Source organism: Mytilus trossulus, chromosome 8 (assembly GCF_036588685.1).
Source record: "Mytilus trossulus isolate FHL-02 chromosome 8, PNRI_Mtr1.1.1.hap1, whole genome shotgun sequence".
NCBI classification, from domain to species: Eukaryota; Metazoa; Mollusca; class Bivalvia; order Mytilida; family Mytilidae; genus Mytilus; species Mytilus trossulus.
In genome coordinates this window covers 43,809,787-43,836,243 of record NC_086380.1, presented here as the reverse complement: position 1 = coordinate 43,836,243, position 26,457 = coordinate 43,809,787, and the positions used below count along the sequence as shown (strand labels likewise).

At 31.9% G+C, this 26,457-nt stretch overlaps 2 protein-coding genes across 2 annotated transcripts; both read right to left on the bottom strand.

Annotated features, from left to right (window-relative positions):
• Positions 1-41: 41 nt before the first annotated feature.
• Positions 42-17,819, bottom strand: LOC134727694 (uncharacterized). The gene is made up of 8 exons (XM_063592077.1): positions 17,649-17,819; positions 17,416-17,473; positions 13,652-17,017; positions 6,784-6,966; positions 5,644-5,774; positions 3,674-3,788; positions 2,345-2,509; positions 42-289 (listed from the first exon to the last, which is right to left on the bottom strand). The coding sequence occupies exons 3-8, from the start codon at positions 15,945-15,947 to the stop codon at positions 42-44; spliced, it is 3,138 nt and encodes a 1,045-aa protein (XP_063448147.1). The 5' UTR covers positions 15,948-17,017; positions 17,416-17,473; positions 17,649-17,819.
• A 436-nt stretch (positions 17,820-18,255) lies between these two features.
• On the bottom strand, positions 18,256-25,267 carry LOC134727693 (ryncolin-1-like). Its single transcript, XM_063592076.1, has 4 exons — positions 25,195-25,267; positions 23,933-24,029; positions 21,029-21,199; positions 18,256-18,584 (listed from the first exon to the last, which is right to left on the bottom strand). Exons 1-4 carry the CDS (start codon positions 25,219-25,221, stop codon positions 18,337-18,339), a joined length of 543 nt encoding a protein of 180 aa, XP_063448146.1. The 5' UTR covers positions 25,222-25,267; the 3' UTR covers positions 18,256-18,336.
• Positions 25,268-26,457: the final 1,190 nt, after the last annotated feature.

Below are 26,457 nucleotides of genomic sequence, written 5' to 3'. Positions count from 1 at the left end.
GTGATTTGTTTGTTTGGTAACCATGTGATAACGTCAGGTGATCACAGTTTCTTGATCATTAGTCTTGTTGATTTTAGGGAATAGAAGTGTCCTTTCCAATGAAACCATCCGACCCCATCAGTATAAGAAGACTTAATTCCCGATAGGTATTCTCCATTTAGACTAGAGTGGTGACACATCTTGTACCACCATGCTCCTTTAAACTTAACTGCACAATTTCCCAGATGTATATCATTATCTCTGTCGTACGTAGAAAACATTTGTCCGTTATGGTATGTTAGGCTGTCTCCTTAATAGAAACAAATATGTTATTATAGGATGTATCTGTCCCATTTTGCCTTATCGGCTATTTTGTACCGAATTTGACACAATAATTAATCATACCGATTGGAAAAGATTGTAATGAAAATTAATTCAGCACTGATCATGCTGATATCATAACAATCAAAAATAAGAGGAACAAAATTGTATGTAAAAATTTCCCAAAAGAACGGTCTATAACGTGTAGCATTTCATATGAATAAAATATGTATTATACAGTGCACGTTTCTTAAACAAAAATCGCTTCAAATGTTAAATATAATCACTAAATTCAATATAACTGACTTTTTCAAGACGTGCGCACGATGACTTTATATGAATACAAACATTCCTTTTTACTGGACCGAAACACATTTAACATTCTAACAGTTCACAGATAGACGCCGCCATTCTAACTATTCTCTTTTTCCGAGTCAACCAGTCCCTGGTCTTACTCATATATGTAGGGTAATCAGCAGCAAACACATGATGTTAAATCTCTGGTCTGTCCATCCTAGGATCAAACTCACGATTGATTGATTTCTGGTGTTTAACGCCACTTTCCGCACTTTTTAGCTATTTCGTAATTGTAAGTTTTTGTTATTTTGTAGAAGAGCCAGGAGTGTCTCGAGAGAACCGTCGACATTCAGTAGAAAAACTGGAGGTCCTTGTAAATTTATATTGGTGTCCAAAGAAATTGTTATTTGCCAGAAAAGAACATTGGTCATACACAGAATTCAGAAAAACAGGGTGCTTAGATTATCTGACAAAAGTATAAAAATACATAGATATTGACTGTTTAACCTCCATAGACACACTGTATGCATATTCACGACTAAAACTTTATAACAAATTTTAAAATTATCGTTTGTTGGTGTGGTTCATACGTGTTTTTCGTTTCTCGTTTTTTATATGAACTAGACCGCTGGTTTTTCTGTTTGAATTATTTCGCATTAGTCATTTTGGGGCCCTTAATAGCTTGCGTCCTGTCGAAGGCCGTACCTTGACCTTTAATTGTTTACTTTTTATACTCTGTGAATTTGATGGAGAATAGTCTGATTGGAAATCATCCAACATCTCATTTATATTTGACACTTTGTTTCTTTTTTTATTCATGACAGTCATCTTGGTGGGAAGCCTTGGTCACAGGCCCCTTTTTAAAATAAATATCGCAATGATAATTGAAGTGACGCTTGGTTCAAATTATCCCAGTAGTTTCAGAGAAATGTTTTTATAAAAGTTTTCAGACAATGTAATTCGTCATTAAATGTTGAAACTCTATTTTTAACGGTTTTCAAAATAATAAACAAGTTTGCATTTTACCCCCAAGTTCTATTTTTAGCCACATCGGCCATCTTGGTAAAACAATAAAAAAAGAATATCGTGATAATACACGTTATCGCCAAAAAATGTGATGGATTTCGGATAAATATTTAGTTTTAATATACTCCAATCCTTATACTTAATTTACTGAATATATTTTTATGCTTTCCCTACATGATATATGATCTATATAAGCTATAAAATAAGAAATATTTTACGTAATAAAAAGGGTGCAAAACTACTATATTTCATGTTAAATTACCCCGTACTATACTGTATCTTGGGGTACCCTGTATAACACGAAATTTAAAAAAGGATTAACCACAAGATCCTGATTGTGAATATAGCGATTTTTCTATATTTTGTGAACAAAAGTCGTCTGTTAATACGTTTAATTTAACTGATTACCTAGAGAACGTTTTGGACACTATGAACCCCGCTACAACTGTCAGATTGCCCTAAAAAATGGTCAAAGACGCCAGGCTTCTGATTTTGTACAGACATGGTCGTCTTATCTGACAATATATTGGATCCAGCAGCAGTCAAAGTGGTATAAACATACACCAGAGACATTAAAACATGACTGTAACATAAAACCGATCATATAAATCAACTTATACCAATTTTTATTTAACAATTTACATAATCCTTAAATTAGATCAGATATTTATTTTTAGATTTCCAGAAAAGAAAATGTTAAAATCACCAAGGTAAGACTCACCAGCAGTTCCTTCGTAACCGCTTACGTCCAATCTATAGTTTGTTGAAACGTCTCCAATGTAGAATCTAGTGTATTCAGCCCAAGCGGTATTTCCTTCAAAGTCTTCTAACTCTATTCTTAGTTGATAATTACCAGTTGCGACTATTTTATGAATTTTTGCCTTTCCTGTAAAATTATTATAAAGTAATTGATCAAGAATCTTTTAATCAATATCCGTAATTGACCATGCGATAAGTGAGCAATGTTTTAGCTCTTTCTCTGCGAGAGGACAATGAAGTGCTAACAAAAAGAAGATATGTAGCTGTTTTTCAAATCTTTCAATAACATTTAATTTGTGTTTTGCTATTAACTTTTAATATCTGTAATTATTTTTTACTGCATAATACCGATAAACACTTACAACTTGTCATGATCTGCATTGATATAAGAAACAACTTGTGTTAAAAGTGTGTACCGATATAATTAAATCGGTATTTGCTAAATAGACTATTTTTTGAAAAAAGTATGGTGCAGGAAAAGATTTTAGTTAAAGAGAATGAAGGATAACAATTTAGATCAGTTCTTCATGTTGTAATAATCGGTACCATCGATGCTTTTAACAAGTCGTGAACAAATCTCAAGTGCATAGATCATATTCGTTATGTTCAAATTACGTAACACAACACCCACATTAAGTGAAGTATTGCGGATCATATGTGGATCGGATTTGAACTCTGCGCCGGAGAATGGTCGTGAAAAAACTAAAGTAAGACAGTCAGTGTTACTTGAAAGCTTACAATAATTAAAAAAAAAAAAGGTGATAAAAGCATATCTGTTATATACAATACTACTGCCCTTAAAAATATGAGTATCATCGTCAATAACTACGTTACTGAAGAAATTTCTTCTTCAAGTCTTGTTAACTCACTTTAATTATGATGATTGAACACATTATTATTTAAGAATAAAATCAGCACAAGTGAGTAAACTAATCAAACTATATATTTCACAAATCCAGCCTATATTGACGACTTCCTGTTATCGTTTAAGTTATACCAATTCTTTTGTATTGAACAGTAGATAAAATGGTATTTTGAAGGAGCACATTGATTTGTATATACGGCCTACCCAATCAGAAAAGAGTGTAAGTAACAACCGAGTTAGAATATCGTTGTATTTCTTTTTAAATGCTCAAAATACCTATGTTACATATAAAATAACTCGAATAAAAAAGACACAAAAGTATGTCAGCACTTTTGAGTTTATATAATTTTTCATTATTATCAATTATTTCGTTTTGTAATTATGTCGTTTTGCTTTTGGCATGATATTGTCGCTCTTTATCCGAACCTACTGAAAATTTAAATTGTAACCAGAAATTGTATGTAAGATTCCCAAATCCTTCTTCATAAGCTGTCCATCTTCTGTAAAAGTCTGTACTGCCGTCTAATCTCCTTTGTTTTACCTAAGAATGGTAAACTCAATTAAAATATCTGTACATAATATTTGAATGACGAGAAAGGTAGTGCGTGTTGAAGAAAACTATGTTTCTATAGGACTAAAACCGAGCTTAACACATTTCTAACAGGATATATTGATTTAATCAAATTTTATCTTTATTCCAATCTTAAACAAGCCTTTATTTCGTTGTCTGCTCTATGGTCGGGTTGTTGTCGCTTTGACACATTCCCCATTTCCTTTCTCAATTTTATTTTATTTAAATGTCAAATGATTACACATTACTTTTGTGGCCCGACTATTTACGGCCCAAAGACAATAATAAAGTTTTCTGCAAATTTTCAATACACCGAAATGCTGTCTATATAAAAAGAGAAGATGTGGTTTGATTGCAAATGGGACAATTCTCCACAAGTCACCCAAATGACACGGAAGGCTTTGTTTATATAAATTAATGACAAATACTTGTTATAAAATTGATGCAACAGGATCACATTTCTGGATATGCTTTACATAGAATTTTAATATCAGTGATGTATAAAACTTTGCATACGTGTGTAGCTAAGTGACCAAAAGATAGAATGAATAGATCTTGCAAGGATAACATTTGTCAGAAGGAGTTGGATTTTTATTTTCTAATTATTATTCAATTTATGAAAGAGTAATCATTCGAAGGTCTAAATAGTGTTATTGCTGCCGCACTGACTACGAAATTCGGATAGAGAATTTATTTTTAACAAATGGTAAACTTTTATTATTTATCACTTTTAGTGAATTCAGTAACTTACATCAAGGACAAGTGTCTAACGCTGTAAATTTTTTAAACGGCCAATTTCAATACACTTTAGTTAATGTAAAAAAGCAAAACCCGACCCAGATTGATAAGATTAACAAATGGAAATTAACAGCCTAGCACTATACGTTTAAATCTGGATTTTACCATTTCACTCGCATCTATAATTGTACAATATAATATTGCTTTAAATTTGCATTAAAATTGATACTGTGGATTCATTTATTTTCGTGGGTATCAATTTTCGTGGATTGCTTAAAACTTTCATTTTCGTGGATATTTGATTTCGTGGTTTTGCCAATCTCTGTATGCAAATCCTATTGAAAATATGCTATTCGTTAAACATTTGAAATCTTGGTTCACCTCTACCCACGAAAATTGGTATCACGCGAATAATAACGAATCCACAGTAGTTGATTTTGTGAAAACCTATTCCGTCGCATTTTTTTCTTCAAATAATCAGAACACTTGAAAAATTTCTACTTTTATCAGCTATTATTCTTAAGATTAATGGTAACATTATGTTTTCAATCCGCGTTAAGCCACTGTGAGTAATTAATATCGGCTCTCTGTCATTTTAACCAGTTTGCAATTGCGGATAATAACAATCGACACATTTCAAGTGATGTTCCGATTTTTTTTTATAGTGAACTGTTACAACACTCTCCCAGGTTAGGGATGATGTTTGATGCTCTTGAGTATGTTCATCACCGCTGAAACTTTTTTTTATATTCCAAGCCATTTACGTGTTATCAATTTGCAGCATTGGTTGCTGTGTGTCATTTTATCTTGTTTATTAACATTTGGTCATTGTTAAAAACGATACGGTGACCTGCAATTACATCTATTTTCTACGGTCCTCTACAAAAAGTCCTCTCACTGGCAATTTGTATCCATATCTTTGTAAGCAAAGACAAGATGTGCATGAAGATGATTTAAAGGACAACGTGAATCACCCAAGCTAGGCATTGGCTCAGTAACTGACCGGCACGATACACTTTATCATATTTATCATCTGATTCATCATCCTAAGTCATACTGCGCATGAGTCAGTTAATTAGACACTTACTGTCCAGCTACCATCTTCTGTATCCATTTCACAATAGACATCGAACTTAACAGACGTCGTTGGATGAATTTTGTAGACACCAGATCCAGCGCGGCGTGGTATACCAGTACAGTCACGTGGTGGGTACAAGGCTATGAATGATAATCAAAACAGATACAAGGAATGAATTAGCATATCTTCATTTATAATATCTGCTCAGATATGCAACACAAAAGCAGAGTAGTATGAGAAAGAGACAGACAGAGCATACGATAGTATTCATAACTCATAAGTCAAATTCCTGACTGGGACATTTTGTTGAGTGTTGATTTTATTGCATGGAATTTATGTCATTCGATCGATGTTTATCCTGTCGACTCACTAGGTCATTCTCCCCTTCGGGGTTCTTGTGATTTTCATCAGGTTTTTTTTTGATTTTTTATCTTAATTGATAAACGAGATTTGACGTCGGAAAACAAATCTCGTCTTAATAATGCATGATTAATTGCATATTTTAGTATAACTTTCAGTGTAGTCGTTTGCTCATGTAATTTCAAAGCTGGTAAATAGTCTAATTCGGTAGGTCATATTCGGAAAAGGAAAGGGTATTGTAGTTACGACATAAGGAGCATATCCGATATCATCTGTGAAACTGTTATTCCATAACAGACAACCAACTCGTGATGGCGTCAGTAAAATTTACGAAGGGATGATTTCAACAGGCCCCATTTGGAACTCTTGGTTTAATAGCTTCCTTGTAAGCAGCTACCCTCTATTAAGGAAATAATGATAGGAAATACAAGCCCGAGAATATTGTATCAATAGCAAGATATATACCCCGTATGCAGGCGTTGGTGGAAGGTTGCAACATAGAAATGGGAAGTTCAAAGTTGGGAAGCTGACATCATCTCTTTGGTCATAAAGGTTTGCTTTCAACCAACTCTCATTGTCAATTTCTAGATGTAAGTCAAAATATGAGACAGACTTAACTGCAATTGTTGTATCCTTTATCTCTAGTTCGATGGGAGAGATGCGTTTAACACAGTCACCAAATATTGAATTATTTCAAGAGAGAACATGAATATATAGCGGAAAGTTTTTTGATTTGTTTTTAGAAATGCAGGTTGTATATTGAATGAACAAAATGAAAAAAATCTTTACGAGATTCTTTGCAATGAAATAAAACTTTCCATTCCCCATATTCTGTACAAACAGCAAATGGGCGTCCTATCATATCAAGTCCATCTTTACATTTAAAACTTATTCCAGTGCCGAGGTTTCTACATGACCCAAATGTCTCCGTGCAAAAAGCATCTTGTATTTCTGACAGGGATCTTTCACAGTCTGCAAGAACATTTACAGTTGTACATATATCATCACATGTAAAATGTAGGACGTTTTGTATTTCTATTATCACATGTAAGAGGCACAAGTATAATGGACACTTACAGGAGTATTATAAAGTTGACAACAAACGCAATATGTTGTAATTTTTGGTAATCGTGCATGGTTCATTAGACGCGTGATTCGACCATTTAATAAATCATTTCAATATACAATTTAATTTTCTTAGATATCGAACTTCATTTAGACTTACAAGCAGATATACAAGTAAATCCTCTGTTTGAATCTATATCTTTAACACACTTCTTTCCTGTGGCACAGTTGTGGTCTGCACAAACTCCTGCGAAAGACTGAAAGAACTAAATCTCAGAGAATAAACTTACTATTTAAAACTTAAAAATTTGAGAACAGTGAATAAAAACGTATCTTTTTGTGTCTTCAATAGTTGTGACCAGACCAGATTGAAATATTAAATAAACTCATCATAGATAAAAGGACTAAATTTTGTGTATACGCCAGACGCGCGTTTCGTCTACAAAAGACTCATCAGTGACGCTCGAATCCCAAAAAAGTTAAAAATGCCAAATAAAGTACGAAGTTGAAGAGCATTTGAGGACCAAAATTCCTAAATGTTTTGCCAAATACAGTTAAGGAAATCTATGCCTGAGGTAGAAAAACCTTAGTATTTCAAAAATTCAAAATTTTGTTAATAGTTAATTTATAAATATAACCATATCAATGATAATTCATGTCAGTACAAAAGTGCTGGGTACTGGGCTGGTGATACCCTCGGGGAAATAAATCTCCACTAGCAGTGGCATCGACCCAGTGGTAGTAAAATAACTCATCATAGATACCAGGACTAAATTTTGTATATATGCCAGACGCGCGTTTCGTCTACAATAGACTCACCAGTGACGCTCGAATCCAAAAATAGTTAACAAATTCAGCCAGGTTAAAAAAGACTTATTCTTTCTATTATGGAACTGAAGACAGGTGGAATTTGAGGCATTTGTTGTGTGTTCAATATTTTTTTTCTTTCATGTAAATGTCATGATAACAATGTTACTACATGCAATTGTACGTTATATTATGAATTTGATCCTCTTCTGGATATGAATTTAGAAAAAAAAACCATAATAATAGGAAAACAAAATGTCTTCAAACTTACTGTTTAAATTAAGCAACAACTTATAAAGGTTAGACGATAAATCAGTCAAATTTCAAAGAACCCACATTAGATTGGCAGCTGATTATTTTCAGAGAGGTCTTGTCGCTTCTAATAGGCTCTTTTGGGAATATGAAAAGTATGAAAAAAATTACAGCTAAAACCCTGGTAAATTTTTGTCAATGAGCTTTCCTTTTTGTTTGTTTGCCAGAAATTTAAATGCATAAAGTGCATTTTGCATGTGAGCGATGTAATTTTTGTTTTTTAAATGTTGTCTAAAATATTTCCAGCAGATCACCAATAAGGCACAAAAGTTATTCAATATTCTTTTCAAGATACTTTAGACCAATTGTTACTTGACTAAAGTTTATTTCTTTACTGTCGTTCTATTCAATATCTGTCACGGTGTATTTTTATGACAGTTATGTTAAGTCATGTTTTCTATACAACAACTATTTTTTTTTTCATTTATGGATCATTAATTAGATAAAAGAAAAATGAAAAATAAATCATATCGTCTTATTGTATTGTGTGTGATATATGTTTATACAACTTCTATTAAGTACAGAAACATTATAGTGTGTGATAACATTGTGTGAGGGAATTCGACGTTTGATGTACCACTGTTCACTCCAGTGCAATTTATGACGATACCACTGCATCAATCAGAATTATTTTTTTTGCGGTGTTTTAAAAAATGATTTTGCTTTGTTGTCGAGTTTTAGTTGAGAAACATTCAATGTTTAAAAAAGGCGAATTTTCTGTATAAAGTCAATGATTATGTTGACTTTTGAAGGCCAAACTTTCTACAGCCTTAAATACGCTACTGAAAGATCCAAAAACTATACCAATACATAATGACATGTTTATGAAATTATAACAAATCTATTGGTTAGCAAATTTGTATTCGTTATTGCAAAATAATGAACTTAAAATATCTGACATTTTCTCCCTACCCAGGTTACCCCTATACATTTTTATGATGTGGACTGGTCATTGTTATTAAATCGTAGGCAATTTGATTGGATTAAATTGTTATTAGTTTACCTTCAAACTTGTTTATGCTTTTCATACATGACTATTGATTAATTAAAACGTGCATGAATGTGTACGGTAACAAAAATGACCTTCAGACTGGACACTGGACGAGTCAATATTATGTTTTATCAATGAAAGTTAAGGTACGAAAGGTACGAATTGCCAATTATTCTATTTTCACAAAATTTTCGGAATATACAGTTGAAATTTTTTTTTTGTAAAAGCCTATTGTGAAGATTAAAGAGAAAGTTTACAAATAATGCGTTTTGTTCCATTGAACAAGTCATTTTCGTAAGAGAAATGCCGAAATATATTTTACGCACGACTACGGCAGGTAAAATTATTATTTATCATAATAAAAAAAAAGCATTTTTCAGTCTCATTGGAATATGTTCATTGCAATTAATCCCAAACTTAAGAAGTAAGTTAATAAAGTCAAAATATATCCGATCTGCCTATTTCTGCACATCAAAAGTCAATACGATCGTTTTAAAGTCAATTTCGTCTACCTCACACAATCTTGTTAGGCACTATAATAAGAGTGCAGTATAGCATGATTTAACATTAGCATGTAAAATACTTTGAAATTCCTTTCATTAACTCAAAAACTTTTAAAATTGATTTTTGGGAGATAACCGTGTTATTGTGTACGCTTGCTTTCTTAAAACTTTGATTTTGCTATCGCAAATTGAGTCTACTTAACGACACTTCCGGAGTTAGGTAAACCGACATTTGTGACAGCTACATCAAATTTACAAAAGCTTAAAATACAATACAGCTGGTATCTACGTTATAATGCAACATAACAAAATAAATTTCATTTAGGTAAATATTTTGGCTTACGAATGCCTTAAATGAAAAAAGACCGCGAAACTTTTACATCGTCTTTCGCATCTAAACAATGTGATATCATAAGTATACACAAGATGTCAGACATTAACACTATTTTTTTTTATGTCTATACTTGTATGTGTTGGGTGCTTTTCGTTTTAACATTTGTATAGAATGCCCTTTAACTACCTTTGGTGTGTTTACAAAAAAGAAAATCAGGATGTTGATAGCCAAAAAGGTATTAAGGTGAACTAAAGATGCATCTGCACTTTTTAGTTCGTGGTTGATAGTTGTCTTCTTGTCAATCATATTGCACCCGCATTTTTATATGATTTCTATCAGATTATCAACATTGAATTCTTACATAATATCTTAGAAGTGGCAATTTAGAATTATTCGTTATAGTTCAGTATACATTTTGATATTTTAAAACTGTAGAGAGTAAAATAAATGTTGAGAATTCAAATTTAGCTTTCAATTATCGTACTAGCATCTATTTTATAAATGATAGGACATATATTTTATACATGACTTTCCTCTATTAAAGTGTCCTTATTTGCTATATAACTATAGTCATAGTGCAAAAGTCTTGAAATAAGTTTGCTATTTATTTTAGTACGCAACCTCACCTTAGACCAGATTGATATTTCACTAAAAATACAACCATCTTCATGTACTAATGCTTGACTCTGTTTAATAATGTCTCCAACTGCGTCACATAGTTTCCAGTTATTTCGATAATTAATGGCTGTACACTCTGATGTCAAGAAACACTCTGACACATTGCAACAAGCTGATATTTCGAATTCTACGTAGGACGTTCTTTCGGCTACTTTTGCCATGTTGTAACTGTCCACGGATGGTGCCATCATTTGGATGCTGGCATTCAACATCATCCTTGTCGCAAACATCTTCCAAAAATGTTTCACAATGTCCAACAGACGTTATAAAACTACTGATATAAAAGCTACCGAAATGTCCATACTATTGTCTTTTTGTCATAAATGGAAACTTGATAAAATTTAGTAAACGAGAGTATTAATATGACATGTTCTGCTCTTGTGAAAATAATGCGACTCACATAATGAAAATGTATAATCAGAATCAACATATCTATTGATATGCAATGAGGATGGTAAGTTTTCATATCAACCATTACATACAACAAATTAGTCATTTCACAACTAAATGTATAATATGAAGTTTAACCTCTAAGGACCACTAAAAGTTAGATGATCAGAACGAGGGTACGTCAATTCACCACATGCGGTCTATTAAAAGCATGTATAATGCACCATATAAAAAAATATTGAATTACATGGAAGCGCTTGCTTTGCTTAAAGATGTTTATTGATAAAACATTTCATAGCATTAATTTCTAGGAAATTAAAAAATCGAGTAAACTTTTCTAATGTTTCATAAAATGAAAAAAAAAACATGACCAAAGCATTGCTTAAGATATCTTCTCAAACGTGTACAAAAATACGTTGTATGAAATATTACAGAATGTCATAAATGCTTTTCCACTTATATCTTATTTTGCATTTTTGTTGAAATCCTTTCTATTGATTGAATGACGGAATTATAAACAAAAATAGGTACTTAATCAGTGAAAATCTACGTCATCCTAAACACCAACACATAAATAAACTAAAATTTAAAACAACACACAAGGCTAATAAAAGCCAGAAGCTCCTGACTTTTGATAGGCGCAAAAAAATACGGCGGGTTTTCAACCCTCCTCCTATACCTCTAGCTGATGTAGGATAAAGAAACACACATTAACACACAATAAATCTCTTATTAAAAGAAATCCGAATTCGATGTTAGAAAAGCTAACAAAAGAAACAAAGCAAAATGACAATGATAATCACAAGCAGTGTAGTAGGAGTGCCTTACCTCTATTTTTATTATAGTTTAAATAGTGAATAGGAGTGAAATTTTAATCCAATTCTAGAGGTAAATATCACATTTAGAGAATATTATAATACTCAAATAATTAAAGCAACAACTAGGGGTTTCAGGTGAAAAAAATGATGCTACTATATGTATAATTTTATTGCATATTTGGAAAGATCTAGGAAAAGGAATCAAGAAAAACTTTACTTGCAGGAAATATTCCATAAATTGACTGACCTACGGTTATTTCAATTTTCCAAATTACCAGCAAATTGTAACCAATATCTCTTATAGTACTATATACAAAGGCGGTACCAAATTGCTGAAAATATTGACAAATTTAGGGGGTTATTGTCAAATATCTATTGAAATATCAATAGAAGAGTATATAAACTATATATTTTCTGAAAGCTATTGACAATCCACACAATTTGTAGTAATAATAATAATAAAAATCCAAGATGGCCGCCAACAAAATGGCGTCCAAGATGGCCACCGTTTCTCGAAATAACATGATCTGATGGTTTTATTTCATTTTTAAGTTATTTTAAATGAGTGTAGATGGTTGAAAATGATAAATTAATGTGTTTATACATTGTATTGTCTCTTTTAACCAGATATTGCATGCATATAAGGTTATTTAGTCCCTTTTTATAGTAGTTTCTGTAATTTTTCAGCTAAATTTTGGAACTCAAAATTTGTTGCCACGGACAAATATTATAAGCTGCATTCCTTATTTAAAATGTTGAAGACCCAAGAAAACACTTAAAGTACAATTTGAAATTAACTGTTTAGTATACATAGCAGGAAAGCTTACCCATCCCAGCATATTTCATATCTTGTCTCAGAAGAATTCATGTTTGTCAATTTAAATGTATTAATGCATATTTGTCGAGTTTTTGTTGGTGTCTTTTTATTACTCGGTTTCATTTGGAAATCTTATCCATTATAGCTGTTTGTATTGTCTGAATTTGAATCAATGGTGTTTGTTTTCTAGGATTTTGTTATAATCTTGTTCTTTTAGACATCAGCAGAACCAGTAATCATGAAAAGAGAAATAAAATCAATTGATAGTCTAACTTTACTTTATTTTATGATAATAAGCAGTATTAGACACAGAGTTGAAACCAAACAAATGCAATAACAGAATATGATAAAGATACACAAATAAGCAATTTATCTACAAATCAGCTATAATCAAACACCATTTGACATGTCAACCAAAAAAGGACAGAGATGAAACAAACAAATGCAATAACAGAATATGATAATGATACACAAATAAACAATTAATCTACAAATCAGCTATAATCAAGTCACCATTTGACATGTCAACCAACAAAGGAAAATGCCATTCATCGTTTTCATCGATGTCATATTTTACAAGATATTCTGTTTTTTTACCATTTAATTTATGTATTGATAAGACTTTACCAGAACACCATGAAATTTCATTTGAATCCTCCTCTTTGCATTTTTGCTGAAAAGTTTTTCCAACAAGAAGCTCTGGGGTTTCAATGAATTTGGGTAAAAAATAACTTTGCTGACTAACGGTTATTTTTTTTCTTTCCATATTCAACTTATGTGCTAAAGCTTGCTTTGCCTTGCTAATATTATCATTAACTTCATTTAAAGATAAATATTGAAGTTTATTTTCAACAGGAGCTACATTTTCATTTTGTTTATTTAATTCAATAACTTCTTTCAAATTGCTTTCAAGTTGTTGAATTGAATATTGTTTCCCTTTACATGACTGTTGATATAACTCCTTAGGCCCTTTGCTTTTAATGACCTGCTTTCTAAATTGAAGTTGTGCTATTAAAGCTTCTTTAAACAATACATTATATGTGGGTTTTTCTTCTATTTGAACCTTGTAGCACTCTATTTGTTGTTGGGTTACCCACATACCACCAAGCTCATTTAATTGACCAGTTAATTTCACTTTTTGTGTGTACTCTTTGTTTTCTTTATTTGCCTTTTTTTCTTTCTTTGCTCTTAGAATTTCAAGTTTTTTATTGAAAAGAATTTGTTGTCGTGTTTTAAATGACTCAATCATATGTGGGGCACTAACCCTAGCATCATCTATAATCTTGTTTCTATCAGTGTCTGATAGTTTTGAAAGCCAATTTGATGTTTTGTTGTTAGACCACATAATTATAGATTCATATGCTACAGTTGTAGCAGAAGGTTTTAGCCTTACCAACATGTCAAGTTGGGCAAAATCTCTCTCTGAGCATGTATTTGTTGTAGGTACAGAAATACCATGGATTTGATCCCTAAAAGATGGTTCAAAGAACTTCCCACCAGGCAGTTGGTCTTTAGCTTGCCTTTCTAGAATTAGAAGCATACCACCTATACAAAGCTCTAATGCCATCTGTGTATACATTTCAGATACAGGATCACCAGTATCCTTCAACAATGAATCAAAAATAGAATCTCGATGCACCTCCACACCTTCAAATACCAATTCACCAGCTAAAAGTGGAGATGCATCAACAGACAATTCCTGAAGTTTTTTTTGCAAGTGGCAAAGAGTTGGGTTTAAATCTAAGATATTTTTTGATGTTTCAATAATTCTCCAAAAAGGACCTGTAATTAATTTGTCAATTATTCCCAGTGCCCTTATGCCACTTGCAAAAGCTTTTTCTCTGACATCAAAAGAAATGCTTTTTAATAAATCATTTGGATCTGCCCAGCTTTCCATAAAATCAATGATATCATTTAAATGATGATAAGTTGCCCCAGCAGCATAAAACAAGTGGTTAAATCTATGACCTCTAAATGTAATTAGCTTATTATCAATATCTCTTTCTTTCAGATGAGTATGAAAGTGCTGGCCAACACCAGACTTTTCACACCCATGAAGAGTTAGGGCTTTGCTCGCTGTCCTAGTCAGACGAGAAGCACCACTCTCCTTCCACTCAAATGCAAATGGGTTTTTTCCATTACAAACGTTGCTTTCAAAAACCTGTAAACATTTGTCAACCTCACTAGCCATGTTTACAAATATGTGCATTTTACAAAAGAAAGATGACATCTTGGCCATTTCAGTCTGAGTATTAATATCAAGGTTTTCCCAGTTTTCAACTATGTCTGGTAAAAGACTCTCTTTAAATTCCTTTAACTGTTGATTAAAAAGAGGATTAGCTGCCCCTTGGTCAGACATTGTTGAAACAATGCTACACGTTAAACGCGAGACAATCTCAGGCTCATTTTGTGCTGCCTGTCCCAAGTCAGAAATTATGTTTTTAAATGAGGACATGATTGATGCAGCATCGCCACTTCCAACTTCATTTAGGCCTAATGAAAAAGTTTTTTTATCAGGTGTTGTAATTTGGAAAGACTGAAAATGCTTATGATGTTTGGAAGTGGCATCTTGATGTAAGCAGTTGCCTTTATGTCCTTGGCCCATGTCATTTACATCAGGCAAATCATACTCATAATTAAGCATAGCTTCTGCTACCTGTTTTTGTGCAACCCTTTTTGCCTCAATTAAAAGTCTGCTTTTCACACCAGCACTTGGCAATCTTGACAGTTGCTTACCAGTCAAATTTTTTAAAACTATGCTAATTACATTATTAACTTTCTTTTGACTTACTCCACACTCAGTGAGTAAAGTCATGATAGTTTCCCTTACTTCATTTGAGAATTTACCATCATAAAATGATTCTATTTTATCATCTGCCAAAATGCTATTTAAATCTTCCAATTCTAATATTCTATCTTGTTTGGCAGCTATATCAGCTTTTAAATTTTGTATTTCAAAAACATGTTCTTCTCTTATTTGATCAAATTTAGAAGAATGCTGCTGTTTTGACATTCTACAGACTTTTACCAACAGACTTCTCTTATCTTTCTTTAATTTATCTAAATCAGATACATTTTTCTCACATGCCTTGTTTAATAACTTTATTTCTACATTTTGTTGGCCTAGTTCATTTTGTTTCTCATCAATTATACCCTCTAACTTTTCAATTTTTTGATCCCTTCTTCTAATTTTTCTACTTGTATTTCTTGGCCCAAAACTTGCCAATTGCTCATTCATATCTTGCAATTTATCTAAATTGGTGTCTAACTGGTTTGACAAGTTATCATATTTTTTTTCCCAAGATTTACATTCCCTTTTAAGGTGCAATGTATCTTTACATTTTTCCCCTGCTATATCTAAAAGTCTTAACAATATATGACTCTTAGTTTCAAAATGTTCAATTTGCAACTCTAAATTGTCTAAATTAAAATCAGTTTCTTTGAGTTGTCTCTTTAATTTCACATTTTCACCAACAGCTCTGTTTCTTTCTTTCTCTATTTCTTTCACTCTTTTTCTTTCATTCTCTTGTAGGTATTCAAATGAAGATGTGACAGGCTTTTTAACAGGAAAATGAAAGTCTTGTTCAAGAAAACTATTTAATTTGGCCTTATTGTTCTTCCTTAAATTCTTAACTTTCTCAACTACTCTGTTAACTTTTGTTCTTAGTACAACTTGATCATACAAATCCCAATTAATATTCGGAAACTTCTCTTTCCCTATCACAACCCCTTGTTGAAATACATTTTTTTGAAACAGCTCTGTTATGTCTTTATTCAATATTTTAGCTGTATTTATTTCACCTGAAAATTAAAATTGATTTATATATTAATAAAATCACCACCAAAACATCATGCAAAAACAATTTACTACAAGTGTCGCCACCTCAGATGCATTGACAAGTAAGCATTTTCAAATAAACTAATCACTTTTGTTTATATTTCAAAAGATTTTGATAAATAATTCAAATGTGTCATGATAGCATCTGTGTTGTGACAGCAGGAGCAAATGTAAATCAAAATAACTAAAACAATTCAGAATTCTTGAACTTTTTTTATACATATACCAATACTGGTTACCATCAGACTGTTATTGTTTGTATTTGAGAAAAAAAGAATTGCCATTGGAGGCAGTACTGTCCAGCAGCAGCATGTCTATACATCTCTCGTCATCTATCTCGTACAGGTTTCAAACGTCCAGCATTTGTAGATTTGAAGTTATTAAGGGTCATATCCAGCAGGAATCAACATTATGCATGTTCATGTACCAGACATGGTCAATAATAAATATAAAAAAACTGACCAGCAGTCCTGAAAAGAGAAAAAAAGGAACCACAAAGCAACGTGCTCATTGACAAAGATAATAAGTTTTATCTAGTGATAATGTTATCATAATCATGACTTTCTTGTCAATTTTCATTTTGTTTACTATTTATATATCACAAAAATTGGAATTTATTGAATGTAAAAAAAGTAGTGAATAATTTTAAAATTCATATTATCATGACATATAAGATTGCATTCCAATTTGATACTTGACATAATTTGTTATGACTTATCATTTAAAAATGAACAAAACTCTTGTTTAAAATTTTGACCCCCCTTTTTTTATTTCAACAAACAAATCCCCTTTATACATTTAATTCATAAATATATCATTAGGCATTACCAAACACTTGATTATATGTATACAATTATGTTAAACTAACCTAATATAGTTTCTGTTGAATCGCCAACGGCATCGTTCATTGTGCTGTTGTTTACGTCCTACAAAATAAAATGAAGTCGACGTAAACAAAAAATTACCGAAAGGTCACAGTGTTTACATTTGAAATCCGCGGCTTATAAAACATTATTCATTCATACTATTATTGTTTCTTTATTCAAAAACATCTGAAAAATTCAAAAATCGATGATAAATTTATATATAAGTTCAACTTACCATGATAAATTCATAATTTTCCAGAAAAACAATTGCCGACTTGACATTGACCTCTTTCACCTTGGATTATCATGTACCAAAATAATCGTCAGACAATCCGCTTTCCGTTGATTGGTCATTCAGAAAGGGTTTCCTCTTGATGACGCGCGGATCAGCCAATGAAAACGAATGCCGCTTTTAGATTCCGCTAAAAATAAGTACTACGTTTTCAAACAGTGACGGAGACTACACATTTGTTACTCCACGTACACTATTAATAGTTTATTTATTCTTTGGAGTATTTTTATCAAATCTTCACCAAAAGAAAGGTAAACATTACCTGCAGATACATTTAAAAGGAATAATAATCAATTAAAATGAGAAATTACTTTTAAAAGGGATTTAAATTTGTATTTTTTTCTGTCAAAATGTCTATCGATTACCGATAAAGGTCACGTGACTTGAAACCCCTACAACAACAAAAGAAAAGAATCGAAAGTATACAACATCAAATCTATAATGTATCAATAGTTCTTCGACTGTTTACGGTTTTGAAACAATATGGATGATTCTAACAGCACGGCATGTCAAATATTATCCATCATTCACATAAAACACGGACCTCCCGAACACAGTTTTGAAATAAGTCTATTATTATCCCTTTCAAAAATGTGATTTGTTTTTGTAACCATGTGATAACGTCAGGTGATCACAGTTTCTTTATCATTAGTCTTGTTGATTTAAGGGAATAATAGTGCCCTTTCCAATCAAGCCAAGAGAGCCCAACAGCGTGAGATGACGTTATTCCCGATAGGTATTCTCCATTTAGACTAGAATGGTGACACCTATTGTACCACCATGCTCCTCCATACGCAACTGCACAATTTTTAAAAGCAATGTCATTATCTCTGTCGTACGTAGAAAACATTATTCCGTTATGGTATATAAGGCTATCTCCTAAATAGAAACAAATATGTTATTATAATATCAGTATGTTTCTATTTCATTTCCCCATGATCAATAGAAATAAGAAGGTGTGGCATGAGTTCCAAAGAGACAACTCTCCAATTCAAGTCACAATTTGTTAAAGTTAACCATTCCCCATTTCCATTCTCAATTTTATCATTATAAGTCAAAGTACGGTCTTCAGCACGGAGTCTTGGCTCACAACGGATAGCAAACTATAAAGACCCACTAAATGACATGTGTTAATCCATTTAAACGTGAAAAACAACGGTATAATGTATAAAAAAGAACGAGAAACAACGGGAAACCACATCAACTAAAACCAACTTATGAACAACCGATTCCTGACTAAGGACAGTTGCACGTGCAAACAAATTCAGCGGGTTTGAATATTTTGATTGGTACCAATTGTCGCCCTTTTCTGAAACAATAGTGTCACATCACAACATGAAAAAAGACACACTATAAAATTGCAATTGAAATGACTTAACTCAATCAAAAGACATATGAACACAAATCAACATACACTGAATGAATATATTTGATCTATGACACATTGTGATTACAAAATCAATAAAATAAGGGGTTATATGTTAAAAAAAAATCACGACAACAAAATTGAAAAATTCACGACAACAAAATTGAACAAAATGCCATTAAATGAAATAATGTACACAGGTAAATAACAATAAGTTTGTTATAAGGAATACAGTATAAATTGAAATATTGTTCTTTTCATTATCTAAAGTTTAGAAAAGAAATACATAGTGGCTGTTTAATGTTGATTGATTGGTGTTAAATGCAACTTCCAGCAGTTTTACACTAATTCGAGATGGTCATTTTTTTTATGAATGAAGTACAACAAGAGAACCTCCGAACTTTGGTAGAAAAACTGATAATCTTTGTTAATTCAAATTGAAGTCTTACGCAAATGTTACGTTCCAGATTAGAACTCACTACCACAGAGTTGACAGGCTAATTATACTGTAGTCCGATTGCAGTTACTGTGGCAACTTGATTCCACAGATTATCACATTCAAAGCGAAAACACAACCACAATTTCCTTAAATTCACATATTCAGTGGCAGCAACCTAAAAATATTCCAGAGCCGAGACCAATTGCACATGTTTACTCCACGGCATATTTGCCCTAAATGCATTAGTTGTTAAAGTTCTTATGATCTTTGTTTTGCTATGGCGGCCATGTTTGTTTATTGATCAGAACTACTTCGGATACAAAGTTATAACGAAATACACTACGGAAAATTTAATTAAATTTGAAAGTATTGTTTGTTGACCCAGTTGTTTTAGAGGAAAAGATTATTGAAATGGTTGACGACGGTGCTGAAAAAGATGAAGACAGACTATATATGCCAAGGGATGTCATAAACAAACGTGGCCCTTTGTCCAGGTGAACTTAGTGTGATATAAATGTTTCCTTTTCTGTTCTGGTAATATTTATAGGAGCAATAACATATATGTTCAAAATTATTTTCCAACTGTATACATGCTTGCATTAATCTATATTTTTCTTGATCTTGAACCTCGTTTGAATAGCGATTCTCTGTATAGATTTTTTAAAATGTTTTTACTGGATTCGAGCGTCACTGATGAGTCTTTTGTAGACGAAACGCGCGTATGAAGTAAATACAATAATTTAATCCTGGTATCTATGACGAGTTTATTAAGAGTTTAACGTAGCATTTTTGATTTATGTTTTCGGTAGTATACAGCTTTTACAATTAGTTAACGATTAATCTTATTCAAATTAATTTATAACAAATCGTTCAATACAATACAAATTATAACTTGATTTAAAAATTAAGAAATGTGGTATGTTTGCATATGATATAAAAGAGGGACGAAAGACACCAAAGGGACAGTCAAACTCGTAAATCTAAAACAAACTGACAACGCCATGGCTAAAAATGAAAAAGACAAACAGAAAAACAATAGTACACATGACACAACATAGAAAACTAAAGAATAAACAACACGAACCCCACCAAAAACTAGGGGTGATCTCAGGTGCTCCGGAAGGGTAAGCAGATCCTGCTCCACATGTAAGTAACGTTTAGAGTGAAAATATCGAAGATGTTAATCCTTGACCTTAAAAACTAGGACTTGGTTTCACAAACAAATACCTACCGATTACGTTTAGTAGTAAGGCATGAAGACTTACGACCAATCTCGGTCTTAAGTGCTTTTGTTAAACCGATTCAAGATATCTAAGTTTATAGATAAACACAAGGTTTGCGTTCAGGTGCCAACTGAAACCCGCCTCCGGGTGTGTATTTTCTCGCTGTGTTGAAGACCGGTTAGTGATCTTGTGCTGTGTTTCTGCTCTTTGGTCGCGTTGTTGTCTCTTTGACACATTCTCCGTTACAATTTTCAATTTAATTTAAACACAATTCATAACAAAAGGTTAGACTCACCGGCAGTACTTGACGTCATGTAACCACTTATTTCCAATCTATAGTTTGTTGTTGCGTCTCCGATGAAAAATTTAGTGTATTTAGCCCATGCACTATTTCCTTCAAAATCCTCCAAATCTACTCGAAGTTCATATTCACCAGTTGAGACTATATTGTGAATTTTTGCATTTCCTGTAAATTAGATCTTACCATGTGAATAGCACTTGATAATTTTCTGCTATGAAAGTATGTAATAACATAAAAAAAAGTGAACTTATTTTTTCTACATGTTTTTGTTTCTAAACTATAAAAGAACTGATTCAGCCTTTTCGCTAACAATTTACTTCTTATGAGCATCATGACAGGTGTAACTAGTAGAGCAGGATGTTTCAAAATTCTTCAAAAGTAACACAGTTAACTCTGAACTATTGATTGCTACCCCATTCACAAATATCTATTTACTTTTATGTTTGGTTAGATAAGTTGCATGTACTGATTAGCACATACTTACAATTTCTCGTCCAATCAAATTGCTTGAATTTGCCTTCTAATTTTCATAGTACATACTTTTCCCGTGTACTAAGTAACTACACATGAATATCCACAAGGGTAAAATTGCATTGTATCGTAATCAAGATATTAGACCAAAAAATTGCTACTGGTTATTTTAAAATAAATTCTGTGTTCCAAATATAACTAAACAGTTTGTAATTAGTTTTCAAACAGATTTTTAACATCCTACTATAAATCAATCTTTTGATCTAAAAACATTTCTGACAATTAAAAATGCTGTCATTAAAATAAAGAGTAGCAATTATGGTTCTTTATACCTAAGTCCTTGATTAAACTTGTAAGTACAATTTCATCTAAAATGTGTAATCCTTCATCTTCCATGCAATTACTTTGTACACAGAAAGAGTCAGCCATGAATCTTTTGAAGGGAAATTATTTATAAAGCAATTCAATATACTTCGTCATAAATTGGTCGATTATTGGTTGCCTAATGTCAAGTGACAAATATTTCATGCATATAAACTATCCACTAGACTAAATGTACCTATGGGTACATACCAGGGGCAGATCCAGACATTTTTAAAAAGGTGTTTCAACCAAAGATATGGGAGGAGGTCCAACTGTTTGTACTCATTCAAAAGCTTTTTTAATATAGTTTTAAATTTATGTGAAATTAAAAAATGTTTTCAAGAATGTAAAGCTTTCACTGCAATTTAAGAACTGTCTGCTTTTGGTCAATTTATTAAATCATCTTACCATGAAAATAAGTACATGTTTAGTAAAACACCGCTTTATATCAATAAACATACTTACACCAGCAGCTACCTTCTTTTCATTCTAAAGTCAATGGCCTTTTGAAATCGCATTTTTACAATGATATTATAGTGAGTAGATTTACAAAACTACGTAAATGAGCTACATCTAGTCAGCCAAAACATGTCAATAGACTAATTACAGGATTACTCAAGTTGTAAAGCCCCTCGCTCTAAGTTTCATATTATAGAGCTGAAGGACGCCTCCGGGTGCGGGAATTTCTCGCTACATTAAAGACCTGTTGGTGACCTTCTGCTGTTGTTTTTTTTATTTTGGTCGGGTTGTTGTCTCTTTGACACATTCCCCATTTCCATTCTCAATTTTATATACCTTTCTATACATTAACCGAGACTTGTTAATAAATTGGTAAGAAAGTTAGGTTTGACAAAAGAAATTATATTCAGCTAATTACCCGATATGTTCAATGAACAGATTTAACAGTAGTATTTCGACGGGAGTCACTTATGGACAGATAATCCTTGACCTTCAGCTATACATGAGTCAAATTCCAGGTTGTTAATGAGGTTAGTGTTACTTGCTCGTTTTTTTTTTTTACATTTATTTTGTGTCAGATAAAAATAAACCAAACGATAATAAGACTCAGAAGTAATGATATTTCTTAACATATCAAAAAATAAAGTCAAGTACACATAAATACAGTTAAGTACTGTCGAGATTATGTCGAGTCGGGTCGAGTAAAATATGTGCCCGACTGCACAAAAACTGGTCAATTCAGAGCAGTTTGTAGTGAGAGGAATAAATATATAAAAAGACATGTTAATGAGACAATTCTCCACAAGAGATCAACTGATATAGAAGTTAACAACAATAGGTCATAATACGGCCTTCAATAATAATTAAAACCATTACCACTTAGTCAGCTGTTAAATACTTCAAATATGTAAAACAGTTTCAACGATAAAACTAATGACCTACTATTAAAACGAAATAAATATGTTACACACAACAACAAACAGCAACTACTTAGTTACATGGTGCTGATTTGGTAAAGGCACACTATGAATGTGACGAAATTCGACTAGTTCAACTAGTTTGTTGGCAAAACAATAAACGAAAACAAAATATATGAAAACCGCAAAACAGGACAAAAACTCGATTACAGGCTCCAAACTTCGGACAGCCATATAATAGAATGTAACGGGTTAAACTCGTTTGGAGGTCCCAACCCTCCTCTTACCGCAGACAGTGGTTTAACAATGCAACATAAGAACAAACTATACAATAAGTTGAAAAGGGCTTAACGAATCGATCATATAGTAATACATCTGACAAAAAACACAGGATGTATGTTTCCATTTATCTTGAAAAGTTTGGCACTCAACTACATGATGTTTTTAATTAATTAATATAAACAAAGAAAAAAATATTATATTCCATTTGGTATTCATTCAAATAATTTGATTATAAAATACAAAACGATGACGGCGTAATCGTGGTAAACAACAACGGACAACTGTTTAATTAATTTTACATTTATAATCATTTATATCGGTTTATTTAATATTTACAGTTAAGTTAAACTATTCTGTATTAGTTTTGTATATAATTGAACAATAGGGATAAAAAAAATATATATACCAAGCCAAAACTCATGTTCAAGATTCCCAAAACCGTCTTCATAAGCAGTCCATCCTTTGTAAAAGTCTGTACTGCCATCAAATCTACTTTGGATCACCTTTAAAATGTTGAATATTGAATTTACAATAAGATAAGATTTCAATTGAAATAATAGTAGCCTGATTAAAATCAACGGTGGTGAATTAGCTTTTGTGGGTTTACCAAGACGGAACTTGCACATAGCAACATACTTTAATCTTGGAATTAACAACTTTAATCCTGAAATTATCAACTTTAATCTTGAAATTATCAACTTCAATCTTGGAATTTCCAGTCCAACTTTTTATCTCGGAAGTATCGAATATAAATGTAATCTTGGAATTATCAATAATAATCTTGGCATTATCAACATTAATCTTGGAATTATCAACTTTCATCTTTGAAATTCTAACTTTAATCTTGAAACTTCAACTTTAATCTTGGATTTGTTAAGTTTAATCGTGAAATTTCAAACTTTAATCTTGCTATAATTGAGATTAGAATCGCCCTAATACGCTTCCGTGGTACGATTTCTTCTTATTTATACAAAAAAAAAAGCAACAAAAAAAAAGCAAAAAATGCATATATTAAAAAAGAAATATCAAATAATAATAGTATACGTAATAAAGAATGCCTATATAGTTGCTTAATATATTCCAGGAGAAACTGCTGATACATTTTCTAATATCATCACAATTGATATATAAATTATCTTTTCTTCTAAAATATATGTGAATGTAGCAAAAGCTCTATATTTGTTAGTGTTATTTTTCATGTGTGTGTGTTTACAGATTTAAAGAGAGCAGCCGGATCTTAGGACTATAACAATGGAAACAATCAAATATTTATCAACGGTACCAGGATTATAATTTAGTACGTAAGGCACGCGTTTTGTCTACATAAGACTCATCAGTGACGCTCATATCAAAATATTTATTAAGTTAAAAGTTGAAGAGCATTGAGGAGACGAAATTCCAAAAAGTTGTGTCAAATACGGCTTAGGTTATCTATGCCTGGGATAAGAAAATCCTTAGTTTTTCGAAAAATTCAAAGTTTTGTAAACAGGAGTCGGTGTATTATAAATGAAAAATGATGATAAAAAATTCAGCAAAAAAAAAAAAATTTAACAAACACATATTCAATAAAAGATTTACAAAAACAAGAAAACATTATGGTAATCTATTTCCCGCGCGTTGCATTCTTTCAACTGCCGATATGACAAAGCTAGTGATTGGTTAACTTACTGTCCAACCACCATCATCTGTTTCCATTTCACAATAGACCTTGAACTTTGTAGATGCCGTTGGATGAATTCTGTACACCCCGGATCCAAAGTAACGTGGTAGATCAGAACAATCACGTAGTGGATACAGAGCTTTCAAATGGCGAATAAAAAAGGTTAAGGTAATGTCAATTTTCTATTAAGATGTTACAACTAAAAGCATCTTGGTATGTCTGTGTTTGTTTAAAATTGTGTGACATTATCTAGATATTTTTCGATCGGTTCATGCTGCAGAATCTTAGGTTCTTCTGTGATTTGCATAAATATGAACTTAAAGGCTCTTAATATGCTGTATCGCTTAAACAGGCATATGTGTCTCGTCAACAACGGATTTCCCCAACATTGCAGGCTAGAATGTATTTCAAATAAAAAATGTCTTTTTTTATTTGTAGATACCTTTTTCTTTTCAGTTTTTCTTATCTTCTGTACACATTCAAGAACATCAAAATTTATTAAAAAATCGTCATTGAAGTCATTGACAGACAATTTGTGCTGATTATTTTCGGTCTGTCTTTGTTTTCGCTCAATCGATTTCTGACATCTAAACAGCGGTCATTTACTGTTTGCTTATGTTTAGAATTCACATAAATTTTATAGCAAAAAAAAAAACCAAATCAGAAAATATTTTTTTCTATAGACTATAGCTACATGTACTATAGTCGTGAAATAATAGGCAACACACAAAAATAATTTCAAAGCCCTGACTCATTTAAAGAAATGGCAACTATTTCGGCAATTCAACTTATTTGTATATTTTACCTTTTGAGTTCATTTTTGCTATTCAAAGTTTCTTTATATTAAAGGTTTGAGATAATCGTATAAACGACAAAAAAAAAGTGCGAGTATTTCATATGAGAAGTTGTCTTACAATTTTTATGTACAATGTAAATATCTTAATATTTTGAACATTTTTGTCACTGTAAGATTTTCACTACCTTGTTTTTGATAATACAAAAGTTGCAGTTTGGTTGACAAGAATTGTCTACTAGTATGATAAGTAAAAACCTGAAAAGTGACTGTGAAAATGGTTGGTTAATTTGTCCTAGTAGTTTCAAGATGAGATAAATTTTGTTCAACGTAACGGACTATGACGTCGTATGCCAAACAAGGATACTATGCCCATTGTCTACCATTCAAACGAATAATTGATACGCCTACTTTATAGCAAAATGATTAACAAAAAACAAATATGACAGACAGGAACCAACGAAAACCACTGGATTGC